At 40.1% G+C, this 18,626-nt stretch overlaps 2 protein-coding genes across 27 annotated transcripts in view; both read left to right on the forward strand.

The window, feature by feature from the left end:
- plekha7b (pleckstrin homology domain containing, family A member 7b) overlaps positions 1 to 1,236 on the forward strand; it is a 71,532-nt gene extending 70,296 nt beyond the window's left edge. For all 18 annotated transcript variants that reach the window (XM_030378150.1, XM_030378151.1, XM_030378152.1 and 15 more), the window contains one exon: positions 428 to 1,236. Coding sequence is in view for 1 of the 18 variants with exons in the window: in XM_030378156.1 (XP_030234016.1) it covers positions 428 to 450 (23 nt within the window). In the remaining 17 variants the exon portion in view is untranslated. The remainder of the gene's footprint in view (positions 1 to 427) is intronic.
- A 6,025-nt stretch (positions 1,237 to 7,261) lies between these two features.
- The window catches only part of sox6 (SRY-box transcription factor 6), a 138,335-nt gene continuing 126,970 nt past the window's right edge, over positions 7,262 to 18,626 (forward strand). For 6 of the 9 annotated variants that reach the window (XM_030376196.1, XM_030376202.1, XM_030376200.1 and 3 more), the window contains exons 1-2: positions 8,906 to 9,283; positions 11,941 to 12,032. The gene's annotated coding sequence lies outside the window, so the exon portion shown is untranslated. Of the gene's footprint in view, positions 7,359 to 8,905; positions 9,284 to 9,320; positions 9,444 to 11,102; positions 11,487 to 11,940; positions 12,033 to 18,626 lie in introns of those variants that run through there. The other 3 variants (XM_030376198.1, XM_030376197.1, XM_030376199.1) reach the window with 3 other exon arrangements.

The following is an 18,626-nucleotide window of genomic DNA, read 5'->3' on the forward strand; positions in this document are numbered from 1 at the left end:
AGTTGTTCACTTTAGTGCAAACAGAAATGGGGGAAAGTCTTCAATGTGTGTCTTCATTCATTCCCTTATGTATTTATTTTATTTGAGTTGATTTGGCAATTCTGGTTACATTTTCAGTTGACAAAATCTAAGTGCATGATCACCATAACACTGTATAAACATTGACAGTAGCATTTCCATACCTCATCGAATAAATGTGTCGGACTGCAGTGTTACACAGTGAATGCATTTCAACCAATATTTAAACATTATATATTCCTTGTTGATCACATGGACAAACTAATACACATGCACACAAACACACGTGTATGCATGCATGCACCCACAGACAAACACACAGACGTTCCTTCTTGTTTAGGTAGACTTGAATGGAAAGTTAGAATTAATTTTTTCTTACTCTTATTCTCTTATTCTTTTTCTCCCGTAGCTCACGCTGTTTCTCGACAATGAGGTGCTATTCCAACCCGGGAGTCATGAAGGAAATAGCATTTGTTTTGCTTGATTGGGACAGTTGCATTGGTACATAGTAGAAGACAAGTAGAAACCATTTAACCTGCGCGCTGTGGCTTAAGACGGCATCCAGCATTTCAGCTCAGCAGCTGAAATGTCGCTCCCCCACGTCGCTCCCCCAGAAGTTTCAAAAAAGAGACTTGGAACACCACAAGGCTGCTGTTTCATTCTGCGAAACAGTGAGGTGTCAAAACTAATGTTAATAACTCATAACTATTTTCTACATGTTTTTGCACTTTGACCTGTACATGATACAATCGAGAACAGTTCAAATGGATATTTTCGAGATAAGAAAATGAAACACTTTTACTTGCGATGTTATATCAGATTGGAACCTTTTATTTTCAGACATGGAATGCGTGAGATACCATCTTATAGAATGTAAATATAAGGTACAAATGTATAATGCGGATAGTATTTTTTTCAAAACTACGATGACGTTCTTACTCCAAATCACTTGAAAATATATGATGTGTGTCCACACTGCCAGTCTCTTATTAGCTTGCCAAAATGAACTTTTATTTTTGCTTACATCAGAATGAAAATAGCCTTTAACACATTTTCGTCTGAGAGAAAGTGTTTGCACAATGGGAATTTATATAAAAAATGTGAATATTATTAAATATATTAACACTATTAAATCACCAGACCTTTTATTTTCAACATTCACATGTATTGATTTTTGCAATTTAGTTCATAAGGCAATAAAGACTTTTCTACAAAAAAGTTGACTGTTGACTCTTCACTGAACAAATATGACCAGTGTGAAACCTGTTTATACCCTTCCAGCTTCTGCATGGGAAAAAACGATTGCCCGTTCATTGTAAATTAAGCAGTTTCAGATAGTGATGTTTGAGAAAAGGATATAGGACTGTATATGTAACATTTAGCTTATATATATATATATATATATATATATATATATATATATATATATATATATATATATATATATATATATTTGGAAGCATATTTGGTTTATATTTAAAATATATATATAGGATACTGTCATTTCACTTTTGGCAAAACCGACTTCATACATAAATTGACCAACCATGCAAGGCAACAGTCCAGGTAAACAACAAAAACCTGAAAATGAGTGAATTAATGAATTTATTGAAAAAATAAAATAGAACATAGATCAAGCTTAGATCAGTGGTTGTCTTCTGTGAAGGGCCTGTGACTCCATCTTTAGGTCCTTAGATTAAACTTCCATCTGCTTCCAACAACCTCAAAATGTTTGTTACCACCTCGTCTGGAGTAGATAGGGTTAGGTGTTTGCCCTGGGACACCTTGACACTGCTAGGAGGTGCTTGGGATGCAAGTCTATCCGCTCTACCTCCTGAGCTAAGTCGACCCAAATGTTCTTGTTTAAATGTAAACATATTTTATTTTGAAAATACTTGCTTGCACTTTATAAAGTATAAATTATACACTTTATACTTTAATATTTATACTACTTTGTTTGATTAATTTCATGTATGCCTGACTGCCCACTTAATTAGGATTCCTACTTGCCTGCTGGCTTACCACCTGCCTAGCTCCCTACCTACCAGCCTGCATGCTTGTCTACCTGTCAGTAAATATATACATTGATATATAGATTGTACTCGATAGCTTGCTAACATGTTCTTTATATGAACTGACAATTATAAAGTTAATGAAGTCTGGCATAAAAAAAACACACATTTGTAAAGCCCATTATATATTATTGATGAATGGAACATATCTTCATTCTGGCCATGTACAAAAGGAAAAGTACAAAATGCACACTCATCATAGCTGGCGGATTCTCTTTGAACGCCACATTGATTGCTTTGACCTATTAAACTTCATTCTATTATTTGAAAAGCCAATGCCGTGCTCCAAGGAGGTGAACTTTCAATTCAAAACAGTCTTTTTGAAATGTTACTTAAGTTCAAAGCTTTTCCTATCTGAAAGGGCATTTTTAATTCTGTGTCTACATTTTCCAACCAAGAAGGTATAGACATTAATACCTCTGGAGTCTGTAGCAAAGAATTCATATCTTTAAATCATGAACTATGTCTCCATTGCAATTGTAAAAGAAAGCTCCCTAGACTACATGGTATTGAACTTGTGAATCAAAATAGGGATTACAATTTTTTTTGCACCGAGGTTCAACACAATCCACGTACTCAGTGGATTTCCACTGATACAAACTGACTTAAGGAGTTTGAGGGGTACTAAAAAAACAACCCCCAGATTGTTTAGTCCCGCTCACTCCCGGTGTGTGATGATGCTTCTTAGTTATTGGACATGTGTTGCCTCTAACTTATTTCACTTAGAGTGGGCTGTGCCCTTCCCAAGTGGGCTAATATCTCTTTAATTGAAGAGTAATTACCTTCCTTCATGTGCGGCGCTTTGAAGACACCTGAGAGCGGATGCACCTCCCTCAGTGCCCACCGTAGGAGCCTCCATCCATTCTCCGGGATGGAGTCCGGCCCCCGCGGTGCCTGAACAACACCCATCGCATCCTCTCTTCTGCTTATTTTGCAATAAAAGTGGGATGTTTTTCCACTCCTCCTGCAAAAAAAAAAGAAGAAGAAATTCCACCCAAGACTCTCCGCTGAGGATTGTGGCATTTCCATGAATTGACGTTTGGCTGTTTTGGCTGGCGCATCGTGTACATTTGTGATTCTAGGATCTGGACTTCAAAGGGAATGAAAGAGGGCCTATTATGCTAATTGGGTCCTGTTCTGTTAAATGCAATCAAGGCCTCATACATTAATCCTTGACTAAATACTCACTGGCTTCGCTTTGCTTCTGGAGATTCACACCAACACACTCCTCCTTAGAAAGCATCGTTAACATTAAATCGTTTGTAGGAAGTGAAAACATATATACATATAAATATCTCACTTTAATAGCGATCGTGCACGTTTTTTTGTTGACTTTGATGTTAATGCTGTCAGATGTTTACTAGCTCCAGGACAAGGAGGACCAATGGAACGCTTTAGTGAGTGAGAGCTCTGACCCCTCTGCCCTTATGGCTAATGGCTCTGTGTTGTTCACAACACTGTGCACTGAATGTACCCAGAGAACATACACAAGACTCCTTTTCCAAGAAGAGTGAGAAAGGAAAAATAGTGCCTCCATTTCCCAAGATGCTATTTTCCATTGCATCAATGAAACAGTGAATTTCTATGAATGTCTGATGACCAGACTACAGTGAACACACAATGGTACACACCTCTGTACACTGTGGGGGAATGGAGAATGCAGTCCGCTTTTACAATGGTACAACTTAGGAATCCAATACAAAAGGCACTTTGATTTATAGACGGTATGTTATGCTGTTTTATTATCTCAAGCGCAACAAATGGTACATTTTTTGAAGGCCTTAGAAATGGGATGCTGAATAGCTGAATAATTGAAGAGCTCAGAATCACTGAATATTCTTCCCAGTATGTCGGCATACTATAAAAAGAATAGGGAATAAAGCTGCATTATACTGTGTACTGAGTAATGTGGTGCATTGAACCAAACTATGCACGTTCCTAAAACAATATGTTGGAAATATCTCTAAGTTTTTAATCAAATTGCCCTTGTGTGTCAAATTTCTGTTGAAATATTTGATGGGATACAACAATCATGTTAAAGTCAGTGAGGGAAAAGAAATACATTTTGAGCAATTAATTGCATATTGTTTTGCATGAGACAATAAAGCAGTCCCTTTAACGGAAGCCTTTTTACAATACCTACAGCCAGCTGGGCACTTTGTACTTAAAAGCAATCGCTTTGTAAATTAACCAATGCCCCTGGGCCTCGAGCAAAGTCATTCATAAGTGATACAAAAATACGTCTTTCTTTACATACACAACTTGTACATGTAAAGATTTAGATAGATAATATTAACATAGTAAAATCTATTTTGAATTCCATTCATAATTTGAAATAAGGAGATTTTCCATAATTTTGACTGACCATTGAACACAATTACAACATGGGCGTCGACTGTAAACATATAATACATCATGATGCAAACTGCTTTATTAACATGCAATGCCTTTTTGAAGTTGACATTTTTTTATAATTTGGAACCAATATAAAATGTAATGGGGAATTCCTCATCAAATTAGTCAATAATCAATATACCTAACTGAACCTTTGAACAATGCAAGTTGCAGGCCCTATCTTACAGAAAGTAAAAGAACCTTGAAAATGTATGAACGTGAATCAAAGTAATAATAGTAGTAGTGGTAGTAGCGATTGTAGTACTAGTAGTAGGTGTAGAAGTAGTAGTTGTAGTGTTGAAACAGGCCGTCCATTAATGTCGCTGAAGCTATATAATTAGAATTGGCATGTTGCACTCCTTATTTCAACATGGTTAATCAGTGGTTCTCTGTTCACTTGAAAGGAAATATTAGATCCTGCTAAACTTTGATGAAATCCGGAGTTACAAGTGAGAGATTGGGGTCAGCTAATGAGAACAGAGCGTCCCACTTTGCAAGTCTGATGGTGGCGGAGACCATTTGCATGTATGCAAATAGTCTCGAAGTTAATCGCATAACTTGGCATTCATTAATGATTAAGTTATCTCATGTTGCCTCTCTGACTAAACAATGTTGAGATATTGAATGGGGAAGCAGTTGGGGGCCAAGCAGCAAATATGTTCTGCCTACTCACTGCCCTGGAGCAAGGCACTTAACCCCCGGCAGCAACAGCTCTCACCTCTCTAATGAAATGTGTGTGTAAGATTCCCAGTTGATGGACTGCACCATTTAAGGCAGACTGTATCACACTTTGGATGTGTTGTTCTTCAGAAATAAAGAACTAGACTAGGTTTTTGTTCTATTGATAAATCATAAAACAATAGAAAATAAAACAAGACAGAACAATTGAGTGCATAAGTATAATAAAATGTTAGATTGCTGGTTTCGCATATGCATGATATTATGAAGTACCAAGGAATCCCTTCTAAGGGTGGTCCAATTGTAAGAATAGTAAAAATAATATGGAATGGAAGTTGAGGGTACTAGGTTCATAAAGCTTTCACTTATATCTTAGTTCAGGAGACCTCCTGATCATCATAATCCCTAATATTCTAAACCCAAATCCAGATTGTAATTTTATTTTCCTCACATATAAGCTTTACTAGTAACAGACAGTAAACCCTAGCAGTGATTACATACAGTAAACCAGACAGTGGCACAGTTTTCATTTCTATATGGGTGGGACAAGTTTCAGAATTATACCTGGCATTTGGGGGGGTCTCCAAATAAAATGGAGAAAGCACCCCACTGCCCCATCGAAAAGCTTTTGGCTTCGCCCAAACCTGGTTAGCGTTAGGCTTACAATTTTGACGCATTTGAGATTGATCAAAACCACAGAACTATTGTTAAATTGTTTTGTATTGTGAATAGACCATTCAAGGCTTGGATTGGGAATTCTTTTTTTTTCTTATTACTATTGAATTGTTAGAATACAATCAAATTATACAATTCCATTGGACAATTCAAGGCCATCTCAACATGTCTCCCATGACTAATCTTTGACCTTTGAGTGTGGCCACAGACAGTCACTGAGCAGGAGAAGAACACATGTTAATTTAATGTAACAAAAATGTTGATTTTTTTTAATGCGCTATCCTTTTCAAATATTTATGGTCTAGACTTGGAGGATGATTTCCAGATGCATCAAAGACTCATCGCATATGCAAATATCCTGGAACTAACCAGACACAGTGTCCTATGGTTGTCCACATGACCCACGCTTGTGTAATTGACTTTTGGTGTGAGAATACAGAGTGGGATTTCCATTAGAGGTCTATTTTATATATAAGTGCTCGGAAGATGTGCAGATCGGGGGTCCCGTGTGTTAACTATTACATGTTGGGACTCTGATGCGGTCATGACTAATAGTTATACTGTATCCTCTGACTGCCATGACTTGATGGGGGTTTGTTAATCCAGAGATAAAGGAACACTTTCAATTTGAATAGACAGACCTATTTTATTATTTAAAAATCTTTCGTACAAAGCTCCAGTGCAGAAATATAGCCTAGACTTGAGAGGCAGGGTTGGAATATATATATATATATTTTTTCCCAATGCATCATTAAGATGACTGTAGAATAAGAGAGAAGGTAAGGCCTAGTTTTTATGTTTGAAAAAGTACATGACAATAATAGTCGAATAAAGATACAAATACCTTTATTGTCATTATTAATTTAAGGTCAAGTAAAGCTATTTTATTTTCCAAGAAACACATGTATTGAGTTTAGAACTAGGGGACACGCGCGTACACGCGCGTTGGACATTTCTGATAGTATTTCCCAAAGTCTCCAAAAGGTGGCGCATGAGACACATGCAACACGCGGATGGGTTCATTCCGCCACACAGGTAAAGGCTGAACTCCAACCAAAATCCAATATGGGTCATCAAATGCCCTTCCCTGCTTAAAGCTATCCCTCATTTCAGGGAGGTTCGTACCTCACCCCAAATATGTGAGATTCCAAAATTATAAAGGTAGTCTATTATAGAGGTGATTTATTTTCTATGATTTTAGTCTCGTTTTTCCACCAGGACTCATGTTTAAAGTATTGTTCGGGGATATGAGGTAATGTTTTGGCTCGTTGGTGAAAAGAAGATCTTTCTTTATTTCTTCTCATTTTAAAAATAATTGTTGTTGATGAATAAATTGTCTTGCGCAGTTTGTGTGTTTCTACACAAGAGTCATCGCAGAGTGTGATGTGCATCAGATGTGCGGACAATTCACTCTCTCCCTCTCCACTTTACTCCTCTAGCGCTCCTCGCTTCTCCTCCCCACCTTCCAGCATCATATGACTTCAGAGAACTCACTGAGTTCTTAAGCTATCTCCTCTCTTTGTAAGTAATATCCTGCTATATATGCTTGTATTTATATACTATTTGGGAAAGAAAGACTTTTAAAATTGTCGAACTGTGGGTTGTCAAAAAAATAGCATGTTTACCTGCTCTTATACTGTCCGTTCAGAAATTCGTTTAGAAATGCAGCGTTGTTTTTGCCAATGTGTTTCCCCTTCTTTAAAGGAAGGGTTATTGAAGATTTCGCGATTGACTTTTGAGCTAAGCCCAATTTAACCCGCGGATCAGCAAGGCATTAGGCTACACACACGTTTTTTTTTTTCTTCTTCTGATCATCGGAGTGCAACCTGTGGGTCACCTTTGTCGGCAGCCGGGTTTTTAACGTCATTTCAGAGTACAGAACAAACAAAGTATAGGCTATTCTAAAGCCCCACCAGTATTCCCTAAGCAGCTATAGGACTGTTCCTGTTTTGTTTGTGCAAATGTTTTGTTTACAGTCTAATAGCCTATTCACCTGTTCCGGCAGATAGAATTTCATGAATCATAATATAGTGGTCATAAGTCTATTGGTCAATTCATTCCCATGCTAAATATCATTTTTTTTTTCAATATAAAAAATAAAGGCTACGGTAGGGTCGATTTAAATCAATTTAATATATTGAATCAATGGGTTATTATAGCGAGTAGATGAACGATATTCAAATTGGAAAATCTTTTACAGTTTTCTAACATTACAGGGTGCGAAATGAAAAAAAAGGCCTTTTTATTCTAGAAAACAAATGCATTAAAATACATTTTTGAAACCTTCTAAATCGAGAAGGAGCTCTTTGCTTATAATTTAAGGAAGGAAATGTCGAATAATTTGAATAATATTTTGTTTGAACAAATCCTGTTTTGTTGTATCTCCTTAAAAACAAGACGACATACCTTCGTGGAAACTGAACCATATTGCCTGATGCGCAATAAAATATTTTCTGATGAATAAATTCCTAGGTCAAATGTGACATTCTCATATATATAAAATAAAATAAATTAACATCAAAATGAAAGCTATGTCCTTGCTCTTTTTGGTTTTCACACTCTCTTAAACTCAAGTGATGGAGCAAACTCTTATATTTGTAACACTGTCTTAAAATACATATAATGACAATAGTGTCTAGATCCTGAAATAACTTCACATCATAAACTTCATAACCTTCGTGTTGACTGACTGATTGACATCTAAGCACACTTAACCTAGCACGTCAATTGTGCGCGGCAACAAACGCCTCCACTGTCTTCAATGTAGTTCTGATCTCTCTCTCTCTCTCTCTCTCTCTCTCTCTCTCTCTCTCTCTCTCTCTCTCTCTCTCTCTCTCTCTCTCTCTCTCTCTCTCTCTCTCTCTCTCTCTCTCTCTCTCTCTCTCTCTCTCTCTCTCTCTCTCTCTCTCTCTCTCTCTCTCTCTCTCTCTCTCTCTCTCTCTCTCTCTCTCTCTCTCTCTCTCTCCATTTAGCTCTATCTCTCTCGCTCGCTCGCTCGCTTGCTCGCGCGCATCTCATGTGGGAGGGAGGGGGCAGAAGGGGGTGGGGGGGGAGTCCTGCCTCTTTGCCTTCCTCAGATCAATGCCTCGGCCACTCACTTTCTGATGTTGCACGACGGGAAATGCTTTGAATACTTGCGACATGGCTGCTCGCATTGATTGCCAAGATTGACAGCTCTAACCGTCGTCTTCTCTTGTCTTAGCCTAGCGAGAGGGATGAGATAAAGAACAGATAACAACAAAAGATAGTCGCAGTTTGACAGCTGAACTCCACGAGGAAGAGCGGGATACCCTTCTCGCGCTCCCGTGTAAACACACTTTAGTTTCCGCTCAACAGATAGCGCAGCTGAACCTTTTCCTGCAAAAGTAGTTTTTAAAACGGCGGGATAACGCAGAAGCAAGGACCTGCTTTCACCCCCCTCTTTTCCAACACACCAAGTCTTCAAGGTAAAGTGTCTCTCTCTCTCGGTTACTTTAACAACAGCTCCGTGTTTACCGGGAGTTCACTAGGGGCTAGCGTGGTGTCAGTGAATGCCTCCGTTGTTGAGCGCACTTGATGTCGGGGTGATTGGAGCGAAAGTAGAAGCCAGTTGTGAGAACTTAACAGGTGAGCCTACGACAGAATGTCAGATCTAAAAGGACATTTTTTATTATTTAGCGCGTCCGCTCTCACGGGAACAGGAGCAAACGCGACGCTCGAGCGGCGCAATTTAACTTTACATCTTTTATAGCCTACTCTTGGAACTCTTGTATAGCCTACCGTAATAAACCAAAGACGCGCCTACTCTTACTTTATTTAACGTGAACTTAGTAGTGATTGTGACGGGATGGGGGGGGGATGTCTGCAAAACAAAGTTGTGCGCTTAATGAATCCTCTGCGCACGGAACGAGAGGGCTATACTTTTGTACTGTAACTTCACTGCGTGACCCAACATGTCACATCCCGTGTCAGCTATGTTTTTTAAATAGCAATAGTTAACATTGCGGACATATTGTCATTACTTTATAAAACGTGTTGACAGCCTTTAATGTGCCCCCTGAGATGTCCATTGACTTTCCACGGTTGGTTGGGTACTTATTTGGGGTCCAAATGCGGTATTCATCTAGAGAGTGACGTTCATGTGCATTACCCTCTCCCTGGATGCCTCCAGAATAGGGGGTGGTTTTACCAGGATGTTTGAATCTTCCTTCAATTATTTGTATCGGTGTATCTGGTTGTATTTGCGTTAACCCCTGCTCGCGTCTTTTGCCGGACAAAGGAAGGGGGTACATTCTGGAAATGTCAGACCCGAGCACTTTTGTCCCCATTTAGCCGTAGGAATGTGCTCGTCCCCAACTTTCTCTGGAGGGTTAGGCGACTTGACCTTAGAAGAATGCGAGAGCGATAAATTAAACCCCAACAATCAAGACGCTTGTCAATGTAGTGAGGAGTCCATATGGACACCCGCATGTAGGATATCAGGCGAAGAACTTCGAAAAGTTTAATAGGCTATATCGTGCTTCAGGAGAGTCGCACATGCATAAAAATAGGCTTTAACAAACTAGTTGTCCTGAAACAGACCTGTTGTGGTTATACCAAACATATATATGTATATATATATATATATATATATATATATATATATATATATATATATATATATATATATATATATATATATATATATATATATATATATATATCAATTAAGAGGGATAATTTATGTTCCCTCGTCTAAACTTTTAAATGAACTTGTCTTCCGACACGGACGGTTCGCAGAGAGGTCTGCACAGAGGAAGACACAGCGAGCTCCACTTGTGTCTTGCGCAATAAACCCTATTCTTTTTTTGGTCTTCTATCATACACTGATAGGCCTAAAATTACAAAAAATAATTCATACGATGAAAACGATAATAAAATATTTAACATTAAAGTTGCGACAGAAGAATATCCTTTTTGACATTTTAATCAAAATAAAATGACAATAATTATACCAAATAATAATGATAATAATTATATAAATAATATAATCAGCAATGAACTTGGATGTAGGCCTAGGGGCTGACTATATCTGGGGAAAAAGTATGTTTATAAGCATCTAACAATTGTTTTTAAACCTCTGGCATGTTTAGACATCCTAATAAAATCTCCTAATTAGAGAGTAGGGCGTTTGTTAATAGCGTTTAATAACACGTCGTGTTACCCCCCCACACACACACGAACACGCGTACCCACACACATGCACACACACACACACACACACACACACACACACACACACACACACACACACACACACACACACACACACACACAATCACGCACGCACGCACACATAATCACGCACGCACGCGAACACACACGCACACACACACGCACACACGCACGCACAAACTCAACGGAGTGGGAAAACAATCCGCCGCTCGTTCGTATGTCGCAGTAAAGTTGATATCGTAATGGTATTTTGTTTTGAACAGTTGCTGTTAGCTGTGAGCGCAAGTTCCCTCATAAGGTAAGGTGGTACTGGAGACCGATGGAAGTCTAAATGGCACATGTATAATTAGACTGTCCATTCAGCACATTGTCCCGGCTGCTATACAGGGACGCTCGCCCTGTCCCGCTCTATAGGAGCGCGTCTCTGGCGGCGCAGCGCAGCACGCCACTGTTAAAGTAAGAGGGGGAAATTGGCAATTATGTCTATTGATGATGACCCGACTATTGATGACGCGACTGCACACGCTGTGACTTGCATGTTTCAAAGCCCGTTTGAGCAATCATTAATCAAAAAAATAAAAAATGTTTTGGTTTTTCCATCATTTCTTCGACCACTTTAGAGTTTAACTGAAAGTGTTTGAAGCGTTTGATCGCTATATATATATCATACACCCACTGCCGTCCTCGATTGAAACCCTGCTCATTTATTAGGGACATGTCGCTTTTAGCGACTCTCCACCTTTTCGTATTGAGGCTTCATGAATGAAAATGTAATCCTTACGTTTTTATTTTATATGCGCTGTGCTTTTTTGAGCTTAGCTCCGTGATTTTTTTTCCTATAGAGTGTTTGGATTAAGACAGTTACTTTACATCTGACCTAACAATTATTGTACCTCCTTTTTTTTTTTAGGATTCTCTGCAAGTGGATCTCGTGGTGACTTTTGCAGCTGAGCAAAGTTCCGGATTGGACCTGAATAGAGAGGCTTGCGGACGCATGTGCCAGTAAGTTCAAGTATTTATCATTACGCCTCATCTCGTTGACTGTGGTCAGACTCCGCTTGAGAAAATAACCAGCCACGTGTCCCCATTTACTGCGCTTATTATTTACAATTGTGAAATCAGTTGCGGTTTTTGAAGTGAGATGATTTTAGGTTTCCTTGTCAAATCACGCAGCGTAGCCTATAGGTATCCATTAAAACCCATCTAAACGTATACTTTTAAACGTAAAGGTATGCGTTTGCAATGAACCCCATAGTTTTCACTATGCCGATTCAATATTCTTTTCTGTCAAGAAAGATGATTAATAATTTTTCATGAAACAACACAAGATAGCCCACAAAAATTCTTTGAAATTTATTTGAAGGTTTAATCAAGGTCAGACTGCAGACGTGCATACAGATACATACAGATTTGTAGTAACTAAAGAAAAAATCATAAAGAGATTTGTTTGAATATTATTTTTTATATAGGCCTATATAGAACGTGAACGTTTTGATTTGTGCAGTGAAATACTTTTTTGTTCTGCTATAGTAAAACCTACAACAGAGGAGTGTGTTATGATATTCTTCTGGCTCTGAAAATGTATCTCACAGTTAGATATCATGTTGGACATTTATAAATATATTAAAAAAACATACTCAAAATAATTATTCTCATGAAAATAATTAGAATATTCTGAACCTACTACAAATATACCATGCTTCATATTATATATTTTCCGGAAAACGGTTGCAACGGTGTGTGTGGGTGTGGGTGTGGGTGTGTGTTTTTGTGTATGCTTTTGTAAGTGCCTTGTTGGGAATAGCGTATTGTCCCTGGCGTCTGCTTTGATTGAAAAAATGTCAAAATCAAAAGAGGTGGTCCCGGACATGTATTAGATCTCTTCAGCCGCCTCAGTCTATCATGTAGTTATTCCTCAGACCCCCCCACCCCCACCACTATCCCCTCCCCCTGGCAGGCAGGCAGGCAAAGAGCAACAGTGAATAGGGGGGCCGGAGGGGGCTGAGGTACCAGGCAAGCCTCCCGGTCTCCTCCAGCCAGTGGGGGCATGTGGAGCAGTAAGAGCAGACCTCATGATCAACAAGACGCGAGGAGGTAAACAACAGCAGGTCTGGTTAAGGTGCTGGGGGGAGGGGGGAGGGGGGAGGGGGAATGACGGAGATACTAAATGTGGAAGCACATGTCTTGGCATCTGTCTTTGTTAAGTGATACGTCGTTTGAGATAACGGCCCATTGGAACAATGATCAGCTGGGAACGCAGCCGTGTCGTCACTGAATCCCTAATTTGGCGATCCTGCACTCTTGCCATTCGAGTGTTTGAACTGTTTTATGGTCCTGGACGAGGAATCTGTAGTTCTTTTTTATTTTTATCCTATACAATGTTGTAGTATATAAGACCAATTGTGTTTTCAAGTGAGCAAGTGCGAGAGAGAGTTTTTCCGAGAGAAAACGTTTCATCATATCAAGACGTCATAAAATCTCCCAATTGATGACATTCTCTAACCTGAAACAGACATGGACTCTTTATTTTGACAGTTCATGTCCTCTGTGTTTGTGTATGTGTGTGTCTGTGAATGACAGTGAGATTGTTTGTGTGTGTGTGTGTTCGTGTTTGACTTAACACACAGTGTTTGAGTGTGTGTCTGCCTCAAAAAAAAGAAGTGTATGTGAGCGTGCGAGCATGTGTGTATTTGTGTGTGGTACCGAGCACAGCAGACATGCATTTTGGACCGTCCTCTTAGTTCTCCTGCCGTCGCGAATCCAATCCCAAAAGGATCAATAAACCTCTCTCAGATCCCTCCTTTCTAAATTCCCTCCTTGGTATCTGTCTTCACTTGGAAATGCGTCATATCGCGGAAGCATGAATGTCGTTCCACACACAGTCTCTGAGAAGAACCTTGTGTGAAATAAAAAACAACCTTCCTGCTCCTTTGAATGCAGCCATCTCGTCAGAGGAAAAAAACACATATCAATAGATGAGCATCATTAAAAGTATTGAAGGAAAGTCTCAGTCAGGCATCAGTGTCAGACAATGGGAAATCCAGAGCACCTCCACTCTGCCTCTGCTCTGTTCCCATCCTAGCAGCCTCCACCCTGACCTCCCCCCCCCCCCCCCCCCCTCCGTTTGTCAGGGACTTGAAGGAATCAATTGGATTTGAGGATTATCAGGGTTTGTGCATGAGGTCCGTATTCACACCATATATTTAGTTATGCTTTGAGTGTTTCATTTGATGCCATTTGATTCAAAGGCACATTTAATATTTACCAATTTTCCTTTCATAATTATTTTTCCTTTGGTTAATCTACTGTAATGGATTAGGGAACAGTTCCGTATGTGTTTTATAAGAGCATTGTTTTACTGTGCGGTCGACCTCCTTCTGTCCGTCTGCTTTATCAGTACTGCTGACATTAAGTCGTTAGAAGAAAAGAAGCACACTCACATTTGAATATGCATTTCTTCATTGAAAAATTATAATTGCACACGTCGCCGTAAGTGGCCCATTTTGATCTGTACCATTCACTCGCCCACTAAATATGTTTTTCTCAGAATAATTGGTCATTTTCTTTAGTCCATAGCATAGTTGTGCATAATTAAATTGGACTTCAAAATGCAACAGTCCTGGATATGGTAAATAGCCTCTATTGAATTCTTTTTCTTTCCCTTTTTTTTTTTGAGATCACACATTTATATGTAGAATTAATTGGCAGGGTCTTGGTGGCCGCGTGCGTTTGACACAGGTCTGCAACTGTAATCAGGTGGATGAATTAGTCGGGCTCATTGTTTTTATGAATCAAATGAAGATTTGTACCATGCCCGTGTGAAGATGGTTGCCCCTATTTCCATATCAAAGGACCTCACAGTAAAGCCGGGCAGTAATTAAAATGTGGTGGATTTTTGAGTTCTTTCACATGTTCATACACACACACACACACACACACACACACACACACACACACACACACACACACACACACACACACACACACACACACACACACACACACACACACACACACACACACACACACACGCACGCAGACACTTTTGCTCCCACACACATCCCATGCATAACATTTACCGTAGACACACACATACCACTAGATAATTCTCGTTTGCATGGCCTTTGCAAGCCTATCAAACCCATTTCAAGGACAGCAAGTGTACGTGGCAATCCGTTTCTCTTAACCTCAACCTGATCAAAAACTATGTTAATATTTTCCCAGTTTGACTATTTATCTACCCACACCACCTCACTTAACCAGGGCACGAACCGATGGGAAAGTGCGCATTTTCCTGATGCACATTCCATGTATTTCTCCCTAACCGACCTTGTTGTCAACTAACCACATTACGAAGCCGGAGGCCGAGGTCAATGGCTCCTTATTGGATTGTAGGATGGCCCTTTGTGATGTCGTCCTCGTGGAGTTGGAGAAGCTCTGAAGATCTGACTCTGTGTCTTGTGAGCAAACGAGGGAAAAGAGATTAGTGTAATGTGGGCCGTTTTGCTCCCCTCACACAAAAGGCTGCAGAACAACCCTTTCCTTGTGATTCCCCCAATTGTTATTGGATCAGACTTCCCATGGGCCAGCCGGCTTGGGGGGAAGCACAAAGGGATTCCATGAAATAACACATTTGGATTTACATTGGCAGTAGAGTGTGAGTGATCTCTAGCCATCACACATGTATTACAACACGTATTACATGCATATAGCATACACAACAATGTGATACACATAGTCGTAAAGTAAATGGAGGGCATTTCCATTTGTTTAAAAATAGCTTTGTTTGTATTTCCGAATTGATTCCATCTCATAGAAGAAAGCATATCTATTTAGTTTTGAATTAATGCGTCAAGCTAGAATTAATGATTTTGGTTGCAACGCAGATCACAAGCCAATGCCGTTAAACCAAACAGCTTCAAAGGTCGCCGGCAAATATGATATAAATTCAGCGCTTAAATTTGTTATTGAAGCAGAAATTCTTCACGGTGCCTCTGTGAATTCCAGAGCAGAGCAGAGCCATTTCCCAGCGCCCTTTCATACGTCCCCATTCACCGTGGACGCCCAACAATTAGACATTAGCCAGTTGGTAGAGGCTGACAGCTCGCCTGGTATCTGCCAGCCTGATCTGACATGAGATGTAAAATATGTTCCATGGCTGTGACTCCGCCAGACAATCTGGGCTCCTCCTCACCTCTCCGTCCAGCCGGAAGCCGCTTGGTTGGCAAATTACTTTTAGCAGATTAGATATGGCGACTAAGTGTGTGTGTGTTTGCGATGTGTGTGTGTGTGTGTGTGTTCCTTGTGCTCACATCAAACTGAGTGTTAGCGTCTACATGCCGGTGTGTATGCATGCAGGATCAGGGAATATGTGCAAGCAATTCTGGTGTTGTTTTTGTGTTGATTGGAAGGCTTTTTGAATGTCGTGTCATCATTATCAAAGAGCCATTGGGTTCAGTGAAGATTCTAACATAATGCCGCACTACGATTTATGACGACAAAGGTTCCACCAGACATTTTACACTATCAATGATTGTCACACTAAGTATTAGCGAGTAGCATTACGCATTTATTTATCTGAAACATTCTTCCAGTATGCTAACCGCTAGTTATTTAGCATTAGCCCAGTGCAATGGAAACGTGGACAGTTCATGTGCTAGCATTATGGAACAGCTGCTGTGACGTCTGCATCAGGCAGGGAAATTAAATGGAAAGGAAAGGTTGTGTTCAGCCAAAAATTCGGCTCTCAACAGTTTTTGTGTGGAAAATGGGCTTTGCCAAATAAGTCAAAGTGAGCAAAAGAATTGTGTGGTTAGAACTCTGATGAAGTAAACCAAAACCAGGTATTTTCCATCAATACATGTATGTTTTTTATAGAAAACATCACTTGGATTGGTAACCTCGCTTCACGTCATTGCAAAACATTTATTTAGCAGAATGAATCCAGAAGTTTGTTTTCATCATTTGCAAGACTCTTTGTTTGTATCAGTGTTCTTCTTTGTGGTTCTGTATCTTAGAGCGAGAAGTATTGGTCTTAAGGCGGCATTGGTGCAACGGCAATTTAATCTGACACATGAGCGCATTTCCCTCAATAAACGCTAAAGTGTTTCAAAGGACAATTATTTCTATAATGCCGTGCATGGAAATGCACTAAATTCTGCGAGTTGCTAGTTTTATCATTTGTAAACAAAATAAATATGTAGATAACAGATAATCAACAACATCAGCAACAAAAAGACAGAATAAAATAAACCCAAGAGAAACCCACAAGCGTATGGTCTACAGTATTTTTTTTTTTTGAATGAGCCCAAAAAAGGACGAACGGCTGAAATGATAGAGAGGGCTTGTGGTTTGGCTCCGTCAGGGATCTCCCATGAGCCTCTTTGACAATTCTACGGGACAGCCACCCTGGCACACGCCACCCACCACATGATAACCATATGCACACACACACACACAAACACACACACACATACACACGCACACACACACACACACGCACGCACGCACGCACACACGCACGCACGCACGCGCGTGCGCGCACACATGCACACATGCATACACATGCACACACATGCGCACACATATGCTCACACACATATACAGGAACACATGCTAAGATACCCTCAAGTAAAGCATGCACAAACACACACATGCTCACACACACACACACACACACACACACACACACACACACACACACACACACACACACACACACACACACACACACACCCCTATACGCACGCATTCGTGCACACACACACACACCCCTGTGAGGAGGTATGATTGGCAGAGTGATTTATGCCGTTAAAAGACAGCTGCCCCTTAATATCTGGAGAGACGGGTGAGATCCTCTGCACTACAGGCAAGAAACAAAAAAATATCTGGCACAGTTTTAAATCCCCAGACATCTTGAAGATATAGTGAATTTCATAAACCTATAAAGACATCCATGTTTAAGATGGTGATGTTTTTACAGGATTTGGATACGTATTCATATCGTCTTTTTAATATCAATACAAATTCAACACGTACTACACAAAGATACCCTTACACAGTAACCAGTGTACTGAAACATATGTCCGTCAAAGAGTGGCGTGCGTATATATATGCAGGCAGAGGCCTATGGTTGCGGTTTGGTGGCAGCCAGGGGAGCAGGCTTTATGTTGCTGGTTAAAAGGGTGGAGCTGGGAGGTGCGTCCGCCCTCCTCGTCCTCAGCACCAGAGCTAAATGCATTGGTCACCATCTGCAGGGTGGAGGAGCTGGGCTGCGGCCCAGAGAAAGGCTTCTAATTAAACAGTCATCATTATCAACTTGTGGTCAGTGATCCTCATCCCCAACACTGGAGCACCAGGAGGAACATGCAACCATTGAGGCTTTCCTCTGAGCCAGTGTTGCTGGACTGAATTAGAACGGAGGAGAAAGCAGCGATGGAGGAGGGAGCAGCCTCCTGTTTCTTTTTTCAATTTTTTCCTTCTTCTTTTTGGCAGAACCTGGCATGCGCAAGGCCTGATGCCATATCCACTCAGGTTTAAACAATTACACAATATCACAGAGCCCAGCAGAGCCTCCATTCTGGAATAGTCATCGTC

This window comes from Gadus morhua, chromosome 14 (assembly GCF_902167405.1).
Source record: "Gadus morhua chromosome 14, gadMor3.0, whole genome shotgun sequence".
Lineage (NCBI taxonomy): Eukaryota > Metazoa > Chordata > Actinopteri > Gadiformes > Gadidae > Gadus > Gadus morhua.